Below are 14,660 nucleotides of genomic sequence, written 5' to 3'. Positions count from 1 at the left end.
GTGTGGGCAGTGCATCCTCCATCCGCAGCATGCACTGCCCCAACCGTGGGGCTTTGTGGCCAGAGCTCAGCCCTGCTTCCCTCCTCCATGGCCTTGCCAGGGTCTCCTCCAGGAGAGGAGGGCACTGCTCATGGGGGGCCAGCACTCCCCACCCGCCCTGGGATGGCCGCAGTGTCTGGGTGCTGCTGCCCAGCCCCAGGTGGGTGACACGGCAGGACACGAGGACAGCAGGAGAGCCTCTGGCTGCAACGCATCGATCTCTTGGCACTGGTTGTCTCCATCGCTCACTGCGGCCCCACACCCCCCCCTAGTCAAGCACATCCACGATGAGGGGAGCCAGGTAGTCCGAGTGCCGGATCCCGAATGTCAGCCCCCGCTGCTGGCCCTGCTGGGTGGGACAGACAGTGACGGTGAGGGCCGGGGGTCTCGTGGACCCTGTCCCCACCATTACTGGCATCCTCTGCGCTGCCCGTGACACTGGGACCCCTGGCAGCCCCTCACCTGCTGGAGGTTGTAGGCACCGGGTCCAGGCTTGGTGGTGGTGTCACCAGGGATGGGTTTGCGCGCCAGCATGCTGTACTGTGGTGCCCGCCGCTTGTAGACGTCGGTGTCCACCACGCGGTAGCTGCAGGGCCCCGGTGTCTGCGGGCAGAGGGTGTGGTGACATGTCCCCCGGTACCCAGCCCCTGCACCCGTCAGCTCCCCAGCACCCCGGCACCCAGCCTCTGAGCCCCTCAGCCCCCTGGCACCCCAACACCCAGCTCCCCAGCACCCTCACACCCAGCCCCTGGGCCCCTCAGCCCCCTGGCACCCCAACACCCAGCTCCCCGGCACCCCAGCACCCAGCCCCTGGGCCCCTCAGCCCCCTGGCACCCCAACACCCAGCTCCCCGGCACCCCAGCACCCAGCCCCTGGGCCCCTCAGCCCCCTGGCACCCCAACACCCAGCTCCCCGGCACCCCAGCACCCAGCCCCTGGGCCCCTCAGCCCCCTGGCACCCAGCTCCCCGGCACCCCAGCACCCAGCCACTTGGCACCCAGCCCCCAGGACCTTCAACCTCCTGAGCCCTAACCCCCTGCTGCCCACCTTGCACAGGTCCTGGTAGAAGGCACCAACGTTGCTGCGTCCCGGTATGGAGTAGTTGGGGGCCGAGCTCTTGCTCACCACACGGGGCCCCAGCATGGGGGGCAGCTGGTAGGCTGCGGGCCCTGGGGGAAATGGGGCTCAGCTGGGCCCTGCTGGGGGGCCAGGTTGAGGTGGGGCAGTGGGGGGTGAACCCTGGGGAGGTGGGGAGGGAGGGCCCTGCCTGAGGGTGACGGGGAGCTCAGCCCAGGGATGGTGGGGGACCCAGCCTGGGGACGATGGGGGGCTCAACCCAAGGATGGTGGGGGATCCAGACCAGCCCAGGGATGATGGAGGGCTCGGCCCAAGGATAATGGGGGGCTCAGCCCAGGGAAGCTGGAGGGCTCAACTCATGGATGATGGGGGGCCCAGATGACCCCAGGGATGATGGTGAGCTCAGTCCAGGGATGGTGGGGGACCCAGACCAGGTCAGGGACAATGGGGGGCCCAACCTGGCCCAGGGAGGATGGTGGGGGGCTCAGCCCAGGGATGGGGGGGGGGCAGACCAGACCAGGGATGATGGGGGGCTCGGCCCAGGGATGATGGTGAGCTCAGTCCAGGGATGGTGGGGGACCCAGACCAGATCAGGGACAATGGGGGGCCCATCCTGGCCCAGGGAGGATGGTGGGGGGCCCAGCCTGGCCCCCATCTCTCCTACCTGGTGTCTGCTGTTTGGAGCCCTGCTGGGTGCGGGAGCGGAGGGAGCAGGCGGGCACGGAGGGGAAGGCCACCCTGCTGGCCCTCTCCGGGGAGTAGCAGCCTGGGGAGCAGGGGGGAAGCTGGGCCATGGGCACAGCTGGGGGGTCCCCAGCCCTGCCGGCCCCCTGGGGGGCTCCTGGCCCCTGCCTTACCTGGCCCAGGGGTGCGGATGGGTGGCAGGTCACGGGGGCGGCCATAGATGGAGAAGGCGGGGGTCCCGTCCTTGCCCTTGGCGGTGGTCCCAGGGGGCAGCAGGTATGCTGGCCCCGGGGAGCGCTCCTCCCGCTGCCCCCCCCGTACGCACCCCGAAGCTGTAGGCAGGTGCGCGGCCGCGGGAGGGGTCATGCAGATGGTAGCCTGCGCAGGCGGGGTGCTCGGTGGGGTGTGGGACGCCTGGCTTCCCAGGCCCTGGCACCCCACTGGCACTGTGGCCCCCCAGGCCCCCTGTGGCCCCGACTCACCGACGTTTGTGGGAAGCCCATACTTGGGCCCAGGGCTGCTGTAGAGAGCGGCAATGGGGCCCCGGGGGCGGTGGGGCCTCCAGCTGCCCACCCAGGCGCTGGCTGACATGGCAGACCCTGCTGGCAGAGACGATGTCCCCTCAGCCCCAAGTCCCCGCCCCAGCCCCACCGCCTGCCGGTGCCCACCACCCAAGTCCCCTTGGCGGAGACGTGGGTCTGTAGCCTGGGCACCAGCGGCCATCTGTGGGCAAGGAGCTGGTAGCATGGTGACAGTGGCATTGGTGTCACAATGGTTGGGGAACTCCGGGGCCTTGCACCCCCCGGCACCCCCTGCTCAGCACCCAGGGGTGACAGTCCTGACAGCCACAGGGAAGAAAGCCCAGCACCCTTTGGATACAGCCCGCGGTGCCCCATGGATGCAGCCCCCAGCACCCCATGGATACAGCCCACAGAGCGTCATGGATATAGACCCCCCAGTGCCCCATGGATACAGACCCCAGAACCTCATGGATACAGCCCACAGCACCCCATGGGTACAGCCCCCCCAGTGCCCCATGAATTCAGATCATCCAACACCCCATGGATGCAGCCCCCAGCACCTCATGGATACAGACCCTAACATGCCATGGATATAGACCCCCCAGCACCTCATGGATACAGCCCGCAGCACCCCATGGACACAGCCCCCAGTGCCCCATAGGTACACCCTCAGTGCTCCTTGGATACAGCCCCAGTGCCCCACGGACGCACCCACAGCCCCTGGGGTGGTGGTCCCGGCAGAGCTGAGGCGCCTTACCCCAAGCGGTGCTGAGCTCTGGCCGGGCACTCCTATCCCAGTTACTATGGCATCTGCACAACAAACTGTGCTGGGCAGCCAGGACGGGACCGGGAGGGGGACAGGAACGGGGGCAGCACAAGCAGGACATGGGCACATGGGGGATGCAGGCAGCCTTGGGCATGGGGCTGTCCTACTGCAGGAGAGGCTGATCCCAGGGCACAGGTGTCCCATGGGGCCATAGGGGGTCTGTGGGATTGGGGGGCTTTGCTGGGGGTGTTGGGGGTCCCATGTGAGCCATGGGGGTCCTAGGAGGGATCGTAAGGGTCTCAGGGGGGCCATAGGGGTCCCATAAGAGCTGTGTGACATCCCACATAGGATCCCTCCAGTAGAAACCATGGGGATCCTCTTGCATGGGGGTCCCACGTGGATCACCTACCGCCTTGGGGGACTGTTGGGCATCACAGGGGTCCCACACAGGCCACTGGATCCCTCTGAAACTACAGGAGCCCCACTGGCGTGATGGGAGTGTCCCAGAGTCCATGGGGGTCCTGTGGGGTGTGCCACAGGGCTCACCCTGCCAGCCCCAGCTCTTCCTCCAGTAGAAGCTCTCCCTGCCCTGGGCTGCCCAGACCCCTCTCCGTCCCTGTCCCTGCACCCGGTGCTTGGTGGGTGACCCCAGCACCACCGGCCCTGGCTGGGTCCCTCCCTCCCCAGCCCCACGGCACTGTGGGGCAGTGTGGGATCCAGAGCCGGGCAGCGAGGCCCCAGGCGCAGGGGATGAAGGATGTGCAGACCAGGTTGGGCTCAGGGACCTTTACTATGGCCAGCAGCCAGGCTGCACAGGCAAGGGCAGCCGGCAGGAGTGGCAGGCAGGGGTGGCAGACAGTGGTGGCAGGCAGGGCAGCAGATAAAGGCAGCGTGGCTGGCGCTGGGGGACTGCCCACGGCTCTAGGCGCTGGACTTGCAGACGAAGGGTTTTCTCTCAGAGCAGGCGTCACTGTACCACGTCATGAAATCTGGAAGGGAAAGGGGCTGTCAGCCTCCCGGGACCCCCATGGCTCCTTTGGCATGGCCACCCTGTGGCCCTGCCATCCAGAATGCAGCGTGGGGCACACAGGCTGCGTGTGTGCATATGTGTGCAAGGGCTGTCTATGTGTGCGCATGGCGTGTATGTGTGCATGTGTGTGTACGCACTGTGCATACATGTGCGCGCAGTATGCATGTGTGCACGTGTGTGCATGAGGTTTGTGTGTGCATGTGCATGCAGCATGTGCGTGCACTGTGTGCATCCATATGTGTGCACAGGGCGCAGGTGTGCATATGTGTGTGTTTGCTCCTGCACAGCACGTATGTGCACATGTCTGTGTGTGCGTGCATACCCAGGTGCCACCTGCCACCAAGGGCTGCCCAGCTGTGGCTGGTGGCTGGGGACCCTGATGGCCATGGACACTGGTGGCTGGGGTCACCTGATGGCCGGGTCCCCGATGCCACCGTCGGGGCCATGCTCACCGGCGCCATCCTGCAGCGCAGCACAGGCTCTCCTCCTGGGGCCGGGCTGCTGGTGCCAGGAGCCATAGTCCACCTCTGAGCTGTCTGACCACTGCCAGCGGCGGCTCTGTGGGGCGGGCAGAGGGTGACGCCTTAACCCCTTGGCTGATGCCACCAGCCCCACTTGAGGCTGCTGAGAGTGGGTCTTGGGGGTCCCAAGAAAGTCCCAGCTCTGCCCCAGGGCCACACTCACCCCCAGGGGACGGTGGAGGCCAATCCATATGCCATCATCCTCATCCTCCTCCTCACTGTCCTTGCCAGGGTAGGAGGAAGAGAGCAGGGCAGCAATGGCCCGGTGCTCCTCTGCGCTGTGCACCGAGGCCAGGTGGGTGCTGGTGCCAAAGCGCTGGCAAAAGGCCTGTGGCAGTGACGGGAGGGTGACACTGGACCCTGACCTGACCTGACCTATGGTCCACAACCCCAACCCCTGTTCCCAGACCCCAAACTGGGGCTTGGAGGCTGGTCCCTGACCCCAATCCTTGGTCCCCAGCCTCCAAGCCCCAACCCCAGCCCCCAACTCCTGGCCCCTGACCCCAAATCCTGACCCCCTAGCCCTGGTGCCCAACCGCTGGTCACCCGCTCTTGGATCCACCAAGGATGAGGGTGGCAGGAGTGATGCTGTGGCCACATGGGTGCACAGGGTGCCTGGAACAGCCGGAGGCTCTCCCTTGCACAGGGAGCTGTGATGCCACCATGGTGGCAGCTGCTCCCTCACGGGGCCAGGACATCTTTGGAGAGGAGTATCACCACCCTGGGAGGCGCTGGCACCCCAGTGCCTGGCCCTGGAGGGTGACCAGCAAAGTCCAGATCCCTCCTGAGCACCGTGGGGCACTGTGGCCATAGAGGGTCACCCCCAAACCCATGTCCCCCCCGCCCCCCATTCCCTCACCTCTGCCCTTCTCCAGCTGAGCTCCCTGGGGAAGAAGCTGTAGCACCCCTCGTTGAAGGGCACCCAGCCCCAGGCGCAGGCAGCCAGCTCCTGCCCTGTGGGGAAGGTAGGAGGTCAGGTAGTGGGGAGGAGTGGGGGGCACTGCGGTGTCCCCCCCACCCCGGCACTCACCGCGCAGCCAGGGGACAAACAGCAGGCAGCCCAGCAGCCCCAGCCTCAACGTCCTCGTTGGTTCCATCAGTCCCTTCCCTAGGGAGGGACAGCGGCAGGACAGGGGGTGCTCAGGTCCCTGCTGAGCCCCCCACCCTATGGGTGCTCTAGCCCCCTGCCCAGCCCTCCTGTTGCCAGGCTTAGCTGGGCTCTGCTCTGGGGGCTGTGCCCGGAAGCAGGAGGGCCAGGCAGGACGCTCAACAGGGGTGCATGGGGCCCCCCCCAGGCTGGCAGTGTTGTGGTTGCAGCAGTGGGTGCAGGGGAGCCCATAGGGTGCAGCTGGGGGTGTGTGTCAGGGTGCTCCAGCGGTGCTCAGGGGAGCAGCAGTGAGATGGCATCAGCAGGGAGGGGAGCAGGGTGCAGGGGTGCGGGGGATGTGGGTGCAGAGTGTGGGAGGGTGTGGAGTTACAGGGATGCGGGGTGCAGGATGGAGAGTGTTAGGTGTGGGGATGCAGGAATGCAGGGCGCAGGGGTGCAGGCTGCAGGGTGCTGGGTGCATGGGTGCAGGGCGCAGGGTGCAGGGCACAGCGCAGGGCTGCAGGGTGCAGGGGTGCAGGGCACGGGGTGCAGGGCGCAGGGCACAGGCTGCAGGGGGTGCAGGGTGCAGGGTGCAGGGCTGCAGGGCTGCAGGGCACAGGGTGCAGGGCTGCAGGGACTCCTGGGATGCTGTGGCTTGCAGGCTGAGACAGGGGATGCCTTGCAGCCAGGGCACCCGGATGCAGGAGTGCAGCACCCACCCACCCCCCGCCATGTGGCCGCAGGGACTCACCTGTGTCCCTTCAGAGCTTGCAAGGCAGCAGGGGCTGGCTCGGACCCTCTGGGGAGCTGGGCAGCAGCCCTGAGGGATTTTATTCCCGGGCAGGTGGGGAGGGGTGGCTGGCCCGGTGTGCCATGAGACACCCAAAATGTCATCCCTGCCCCAAAGCAAACAGGGCCGACGCAGCCAGGCCCCATCGACGCACACGGGCAGCTCAGCAGTGCGTGGCCCCCGCTGGTCCCTTTGATGGGGTGCCCATGGTGGGGAGGCCCCGGCTTTGCTTTCATCGTCACCAGGGTGGCCGCGCTCGGGTGCCGGCGCAGGGCCAGGGATGAGTCTGGCCAAGATGAAAAGAGCTTCCCCGTCCCTGCGTGTCCTGCTTTCGCTCGTGAGCAGCAGGAGCGGCGTGTCCCCCAGTGCTGCTCACGCAGCCACAACGCCACCACTGCCACGTGTTCCCTTGGCCCTGTGCTGGCACCCAGGTGGTGGCAGCACCCTGGCCTCTGGCATAACCAGGGAAGGGTGCTGGCAGCTGCCATTCCCTGATGTGGGCTGCCCTGGCACAGGGAGGGGCACCCACAGCTTGGGCTGTCTGGGGGGGCTCTTCCTGGCTGGGCAACAGGGTGGGCTCCCTCGCACCATGTACTCCTGGGACACGGGGTGGGGGATGCCCAGCTCCATCCTGGGACACAGAGCAGGGATGCCCAGCTCCATCCTGGGACACAGGACAGGGGATGACCAGCTCCATCCTGGGACACAGAGCAGGGATGCCCAGCTCCATCCTGGGACACAGGACAGGGGATGACCAGCTCCATCCTGGGACACAGAGCAGGGATGCCCAGTTCCATCCTGGGACACAGGGTAAGGATGCCCAGCTCCATGGCAGGACACAGGGCAGGGATGCCCAGCTCCGTCCTGGGAGACAGGACAGGGGATGCCCAGCTCCATCCCAGGGCACGGGACAAGGGATGCCCAGCTCCATGGCAGGAGACAGGGCAGGGGATGCTCAGCTCCATCCCGGGACACAAGACAGGGGATGCCCAGCTCCATCCCAGGACACAGGGCAGGGGATGCTCCACAGAAGGACACAGTGACAGGGGTCCTCCTCATCCTGGCTGCAGCCCTGGCCCCTCACCCTGGCAATGACACTGGGGGCTCCTGCAGCTCCTTGCCACTGAGGCCACCCCCCAAGTGCCAGCCCATGTGAGCAGTCCCACAGCCATTCACAGCCCGGGATCAAACACCTCCGCACAGCATCAAACCCGCCGCAGGCCCTGTGCCAAGGCGACCAGCACAGCAGGAAAGCACCGGCACTGTTGGGCTGAGGGGGGCTCCAGCCCCTGCCCATGGGCTTTAGTACCCAGCCAAGGGGTTTGGCACCCAGCTGTGGGGCTCAGGGTCCAGCTATGGAGTTCAGCACCCAGCCGTGGGGCTCAGCATCCAGCTGTGGGGTTCAGCACCCAGGTGTGGCATTCAGCACCCAGCCACAGGGTTCAGCACCCAGGCTTTGGCACTGCCTAGGCAGCCTAAGGGTGACCCAGTTGTAATGGAAACATACTGGCAGGGAAGGGTCCCCACTTATCTGGGAGCCTGCGGCGTCCTTGATAAGGACAGCAGAACTGGTGATAATGAAGAGCCCTTTCAGGAAAGTGGAATTTGGTAACAGCCGTGCCAGGAGCCAGTGACCCTTCTCAGGCACAGCTCGAGCTGGTGTGGAAGGTGTGACTGCATGCACAGGGATGTGTGGCAGTGGTGGGGGGACATGGAGGGGGCCACAGGTGAAAAACACCCGGGTGGGATGGAATGGGGTCACGGAAAGTGGTGATGGAGAGGAGAGGCAGGGATGTGGAGGGGAAACCAGGTATGTGGAGGGGAAACCAGGGATACAGGGGGTGGACACAGGGATGCAAATGGGAAACAAGGGATGCAAAGGGGAAACTCAGGGATGCAGCAGGGGGAGCCAGGGGTGCGGGCGGGCAAGCAGCTGCCTTTGGGTCTTGGTTGTGTCAGAAAGCAGCCTCAGCCCTGGCCTTTCAGGTGTGGGTGTGTAGGTGAGCATGGCCAGTCTCAAGGGGAGATGATGGAGGCGATAAATGTGCCAGGAGCTGGGGTGGGGGGACACCCTGATTTCAGTTGCAGTAGTGGGATTTTGTTCCCCCCCAACCACACCACTGCCTGTGCATCCATGGGCAGGGTGCTGGAGCTGGGCCAAGATGGTGGTGACGGCGATGGAGGGTGTCAGACCCACTGCACAATGGCCCACGTGTCTGAAACACAGCGGGCAAGAGGGAACAGCCTGGCCAAGCTGCGTGTGGTTGTGCTGGCTGCCAGGCAGGCCCATACACAACATACATGGGCACCTACACAACAAATACAAATGTCTATACAACATACGCTGGCCCCTACACAACATACACAGGCCTCTACACAGCATATATGGACCCCTACACAACACATACGGGCTACACAACATATGTGGGTGCCTACACAACACATACAGGCTTCTACACAACATACACTGTCTCCTACACTACATATACAGGCTCTTACACAGCATCTATGGGCACCTGCACAACATACGCAGGCCCCTATACAACACAGATGGCCTCCTACACAACATATGGGCCCCTACACAGCATATAGGGCTGCCCATACAGCGCACACAGGCCCTGAGGCACTGGGGGCTGGGGCTGCCCGGCAGCTTCCATGCTGGATGGGGAAGGGTGCACCAGCCCAGGCGGGCACTCAGTGCCCCCCCATTACCCTGGGGCACGATGGGCTCCGTGTGTTCCCTCCCAAGCCCCCTGGGGCTCCCCAGCTCCTTGCTTGTCCAGCACATTAGCATGGGGCCAGGCAGTGACATACATGGGCAGCAGGCAGTACCAGGGCTAAGAAGCCTTTCCCTTGTAATTAATTTTAAAAATTTATTTATTTAGTTATTTATGCATATAAATATAATGATTGGGTCATGTCTAGTGACAGCAGCGATGCTCACTCCCTGTGCCAATCACACCCAGGCACGGCTCCAGCTCACATGTGAGCCCCAAGCACTGGCCTGCGCTGATGCGGCCCTGACACCTCAGGGACCTCTGGTAATTAATCCCTGATTACAAGCAATGATAGTTTTGACAGTCCGGAGCTCTGGCCCCTGGCATGGGGTGGGTGAATAACAAATCACCAAAGGCACCGTCATTCCATGGGTCCTAACTCCGCACACTGTGGTTCACAGTGTAACAGTTGGCCAAGCACTGAGGGTAACTGGGACCAGCGTGGCAGCGGGCTGGGGGGTGCAGATCACAGCCCTTGCCACTCTAAGCGCTCACTGCTCTCCCAGCCCACTCTGTCCACTTGGCCAAGGTGGTGATGACCCCAGGCAAAGCTGTCCCACTGGCTGCAGACCCGGCCAGTGCTGGCTTGGTGGCACAGCCCCTGCAAGAGCCACCCCGGTGTCAGACCCTGGCACGTCTTGCTCCTTTTGCACCTCAATCTGGAAATTTAACATTTCATTTCTTGACTGTTGGCCCATGCGTGATGAGCATGGAGAGTGCAACCCCAGCAGAAGGACCAGTCGTGTCCCACCAGCATGTCTCTGTGAAGCCTCCAGCCTTGGCCATTGCAGCACACAAGCCAGCTGCTGTTGGCATTTCAGCTGCACAGGAATGATCCAAACTGCTCCTCCAGATCCTCGGAAGGACCCACAGCCTGAAGCCCAGTCCCTCTCAGAGCCAGCTCACTCATGACGCTGGCCTTGGGCCATCTTTACGCTCACAGCGGGGGGTTGTGTTAATGCACGCTGCCCACTGGTTTCACACTAGTGGATCTCACCACACGCAATAGGAGGGACGTGCCAGCCAGCAGCAGGTCTCACCAAGCAGCCCAGTGTGGTCCCTGCCTGCAGTCTGGCAGCTGCCAGGTCATGGCCATGGTGGTGACTACCAGACCTGGGTGCATGGCCACGGTGCGGCTCGGCAGGGTGAGCACTTGTTTGTGCTGTCAGGTGGTGCTTTGCGGTGTCGCAACTCAAATAGAGTCACTGCCCATAGTGCTTTTGTCCCAACAGGTCCCGTGTCCCTGTGGGTCGACTGGTGGGACCTTGGGGGTCACAGGAGCAGCACTGGGCTGGGCGTAGGTACAGGTCTGCACCTGTAAGTGGTCCAGCTCCATGGGGCGGCCAGCCTCCATCCACATGGATCGGGCTGCAGGATGAGGAGCATGTGAGTGACCAGGGGGAGCTGCGCCTCTGCCCAGGAGGTGCCCTGACCCCCTCAAGCACCTGCTGACCCCCATGTGCCCACCCCCCCCGCCCAGCATCCACAGAGCAGGTGGTGGAAGTGGTCCAATAAATCTGTCTTCAACTACAAGCACTGGGCATTGGGACAGCCCGACAGCCAGTGGGACGGACAGGGAGCGCTGTAAGGGGCTGGACAACTGGTTGGGAGGGCCAGGTTCTGTGGGACAGGGTGGGGCTGGCCTGGCCAGGACCCCCGGGTGCTGCTGGAGGGTTGGGGTGGCTGGTGGTGAGTGGAGGCTATGGAGGGGAGTGATGGAGATGGCGGTGATGGAGGGGAATGATGGAGATAAAAGGTGTGATGGGGGTGGTGATGGAGATAAAAGGTGTGATGAAGATGGGGGGTGCTGGAGGGGGGTACTGGAGGGGGGATGCTGGAAGGGGGTGCTGGGAGGGGTGCTGGATGGGGGTGATGGAGATAAAAGGTGTGATGAAGGTGGGGGGCGCTGGAGGGAGGGTGCTGGAGGAGAGAGATGTAGACGGGTGATGGAGATAAAAGGGGTGATGGAGATGGGGTGATGGAGATGGGGTGATGGAGGGAGGGTGGTGGAGGGGGGGTGCTGGTGCTGGGATGATGGAGGGGGGATGATGGAGGGGTGCTGGAGGGGGGGTGCTGGAGGGAGGTGCTGGAGATAAAGGGTGTGATGGTGATGGGGGGTGATGGAGCGACGGTGATGGAGGTGGGATGATGGAGGGAAAAGGGGGTGTGCTGGAGGGGTAACAGGGCTCAGGTGAGTTGCTGCCCTCCCCCCCCCCCCGCCATGCCCAGGTTTCTATTACTGGCATGACTACCCCTGCAACTACAAGCTCCCCTTCCTGTGCCAGCACCAGCTCTGAGGGGTGGCTGGTCCCATGGGGGTCTGAGTGTGCCCCCATACCACCCTCCCTGCCCACTGCCCTGCAGGGGCCCCCTCATGCAGTAATCTTGGCTGGAGCACCCAGCACCTGCCTGCGCCTGTCCTGCTGCCCTGCACACCTCTGCATGGGCAGTGCCACCGCCAAACCCACATGTGCCCCACACATCCAGTGCCCAGCCCCACGGCCAGGGACACCCCCTACCCTGGGGACACCCTCTGCCCTGGGGACATCCCCTGCCTGGGGGGCACCCTCTGCCCTGGGGACAGCCCCTGCTCTGGGGACAGCCCCTGCACCACAGTGCCAGGGCCAGCCCTGCTCCTTGGACACTCCAGGTGGGTGGCAGCAGCGGGGACCTTCTGGGCCTTCTGTACTTTGACCACAAAATGGAGAAAAATCTGTGGAAAACTGATGGAAGACCGAGGGGGGCTGGGGACAGCAGGGTTCCTGCTGCGAGTTTGCACCCCCTGCGTGGCCCCTGAGCATACCCAGACGAATGCAGCCGTAGGCACCCCACCGTGCCCCCCCCCCTCCCCATACCGCTCCCACGTGGGGGCTGACACTGAGGGGATGAAGACGCGAGGCCAGGGGTGCTTGGGCACACTTTATTGTTGTGTCCACCCCCGTGGTCGGGGGGCATCTGGGGACAGTGGGGCAGAGGGGTTTGGGGGTCCAGGTTGTGAGGATGCACCATGCCATGGGGCGCAGCGATATGGGGTAGGGGTCGGGGGGGTGATGTGCAGTGCAGTGGGCAAGAGGGGCTTGGGGGTCTGGGCTGTGATGGAGCCGTGGGGCACCAGGGTGCAGGGTTTGGGGGTCCAGGATGCACTGGTGCCATGGAGTGCGGGCTGGGGGAGTGGGCTGTGGCAGGGCCATGGGGTTTGGGGGGCAGCGTGGGGGGCTGGGCCCCCCTAGGCTGCGTATTTGCAGATGAAGGGTTTCCTCTCGCTGCAGGAGTCGTCCTCCCAGGCCATGAACCCTGCGAGACACGGGCAGTGATGCTGGGGAGTCGGGGGGCACACGACCCCCTCCCCTCCCCTCCCTGGAGGAGACTCCCTCCCAGCCCCTCCCCCAGCCGGGAGATCCCCTCCCCCACACAGGCACCCCTACCCACTCCAGACCGGGGGGACGCCCTCCCATCCCCTCCCCCACCTGGGGGGACCCCCACCCCCTCCGCTACCCGGGGGGACCCCTCTCCCGTTCCCCATTTGAAGGGATCCCCTCCTCCTACCCGGGGGGACACCCCCCCCCCTCCACCAGCCGTTCCCCACCCGGAGGGACCCCTCTCCCGGCCATCCCCACCCCCACCCGGGGGCACCCCCTCCTACCCCCCCGCCCCCCTCACCGGCCGAGTCCTCCAGCGCGGCGCAGCGCTGCCCCGCGGGGGCGTCGTCCCCCTCCCAGGCCGGGGCCGCGGCCGCGTACCGCCCGGCCGAGCCGTCCGCCCACCGCCAGGCGCCGCGCTGCCGGCAGGGCGGGCCGCGTCAGGCAGCGCCGGGCAGCGCCGGGCAGGGCGCGGGGGGCGGCAGGGGAGGGCAGGGCACAAGGGGGTGGGCAGGGCACGGGGGCAGGGCGGGGCACGGGAGTGCGGGCAGGGGTGGGCAGGGACTGGCAGGACGCGGCGGGACGGGCAGAGATGGGCAGGGCACGGGAGGGCGGGCAGGGCACTGGAGTTCGGGCAGAGGCAGGCAGGGGCAGGCAGGGCACGGGGGGGCGGGCGGGGCACTGGAGTGCGGGCAGGGGTGGACAGGGACAGGCAGGGCACGGGCAGGGCACTGGAGTTCGGGCAGAGGCAGGCAGGGACATGCAGGGCACGGGAGGGCGGGCAGGGCAGGGTGCGGGGGTAATCAGGGGCAGGCAGGGACAGGCAGGACACGGGGAGGCAGCCAGGGCACTGGAGTTCGGGCAGAGGTGGACAGGGACAGGCAGGGCACGGGGGGGGGGGAGGGAGGGGGGGGGGAGCAGGGGTGGGCAGGGACAGGTGGGGCATGGGGGCGTGTGCAGGGCACGGGAGTGCAGGTAGGGGCAGGCAGGGACTGGCAGGACACGGCGGGATGGGCAGGCACAGGCAGGGCACGGTGGGAGGTGGGCAGGGACAGGCAGGGACTGGCAGGACACAGGGGTGTGGGCAGGGGCGGGCAGGGGCAGGCAGGGCATGGGGAGGTGAGCAGGGGCAGGCCTGGCACGTGGGGGCAGGCAGGGGTGGGCAGGGACAGGCAGGGAATGGAGGTGTGCGGGGGGGGCAGGGGCAGAGCACGCTTCGGGGGTGGTGACCCTGCCAGGAGGGGGGCAACTGCAGGCAGCATCGCAGGCAGCACTGCGGGCGCGCGACACCAACCTGGTAGTAGAGGCCGATCCAGACGTTCTCCTCCTCCTCCTCCCGGCGCTGGTGCTGGGTGATGAAGGTGGCGAGGGCGCGGTGCTCCTCGGGGCTGTGCAGCGAAGCCAGGTGGCACCCCCCACGCGTGGCCCGGCACCAAGCCTGGCACAGACATGCAGGTCAGGGGACCTGGCAGCACTGCCTGCACAGGGGGGGCTTGAGACCCCCCAGTACCCACCTCTGCCTTCCTCCAGGTGAATTCCTGGCCGAAGTACCCGTAGCACTGCCCACTGAAGTCCAGCCAGCCCCGGGGACACTTGTTTGCCTGCACCCCTGCTCAGGGCGAGTGAAGGATGTCACCATGCCCGCCCCCCCCCCCAGCGGCACCTGCCTACCGTTGGCACCTGGCAGGTGGCAGCCTGGGGGGCTCACGGCCCCCATATGGGGGGCTGATCCCCAGCTGCTGCATTTCAGGGAGCCCCCAGTGCCCTCCCCTGCCCACCCTCAGGCCACGCAGGGAGCTGTGGCAGGTAGGGGGGTGCGCCGGGGGTGGGTAACATGGGCAAAGGGCCGGGGCAGGGGGGGAAGGCAGGGGGCAGGCAGGGGCTCACCTCGTAGCAGGGGGTGCAGGGCCAAGCAGCTGAGCAGGCAGAGCGCCAGGAAAGCAGCTGGTGCCATCCTCTCCCTTCCCTGCCGCAGTGGGGTGGTTGGAGCACCTAATTCCCCCCCACAGC

At 65.7% G+C, this 14,660-nt stretch overlaps 2 protein-coding genes across 2 annotated transcripts; both read right to left on the bottom strand.

Moving 5' to 3' along the window:
- Positions 1-138: 138 nt before the first annotated feature.
- On the bottom strand, positions 139-2,390 carry ODF3B (outer dense fiber of sperm tails 3B). Its single transcript, XM_037389226.1, is given in 7 exon segments — positions 139-388; positions 502-642; positions 1,086-1,207; positions 1,780-1,881; positions 1,973-2,114; positions 2,116-2,177; positions 2,282-2,390. Coding segments are annotated over 7 exon segments (759 nt in total). The 3' UTR covers positions 139-307.
- A 1,617-nt stretch (positions 2,391-4,007) lies between these two features.
- On the bottom strand, positions 4,008-6,457 carry LOC119148302 (rheacalcin-2-like). The gene is made up of 5 exons (XM_037388278.1): positions 6,448-6,457; positions 5,497-5,591; positions 4,801-4,965; positions 4,569-4,674; positions 4,008-4,075 (listed from the first exon to the last, which is right to left on the bottom strand). Exons 1-5 carry the CDS (start codon positions 6,455-6,457, stop codon positions 4,008-4,010), a joined length of 444 nt encoding a protein of 147 aa, XP_037244175.1.
- Positions 6,458-14,660: the final 8,203 nt, after the last annotated feature.

The sequence above is a fragment of the Falco rusticolus genome, chromosome 5, assembly GCF_015220075.1.
Source record: "Falco rusticolus isolate bFalRus1 chromosome 5, bFalRus1.pri, whole genome shotgun sequence".
Classification (NCBI taxonomy): Eukaryota; Metazoa; Chordata; class Aves; order Falconiformes; family Falconidae; genus Falco; species Falco rusticolus.
This window is presented reverse-complemented; position numbering and strand designations above follow the sequence as displayed.

Coding starts and splice junctions, on each gene's coding strand:
- LOC119148302 (XM_037388278.1), bottom strand. Junction 4,966..5,496: donor TCAGCTGGAGAAGGGCAGAG/GTGAGGGAATGG, acceptor TCACTGCCACAG/GCCTTTTGCCAGCGCTTTGG. Junction 4,675..4,800: donor GCCTCCACCGTCCCCTGGGG/GTGAGTGTGGCC, acceptor CCCGCCCCACAG/AGCCGCCGCTGGCAGTGGTC.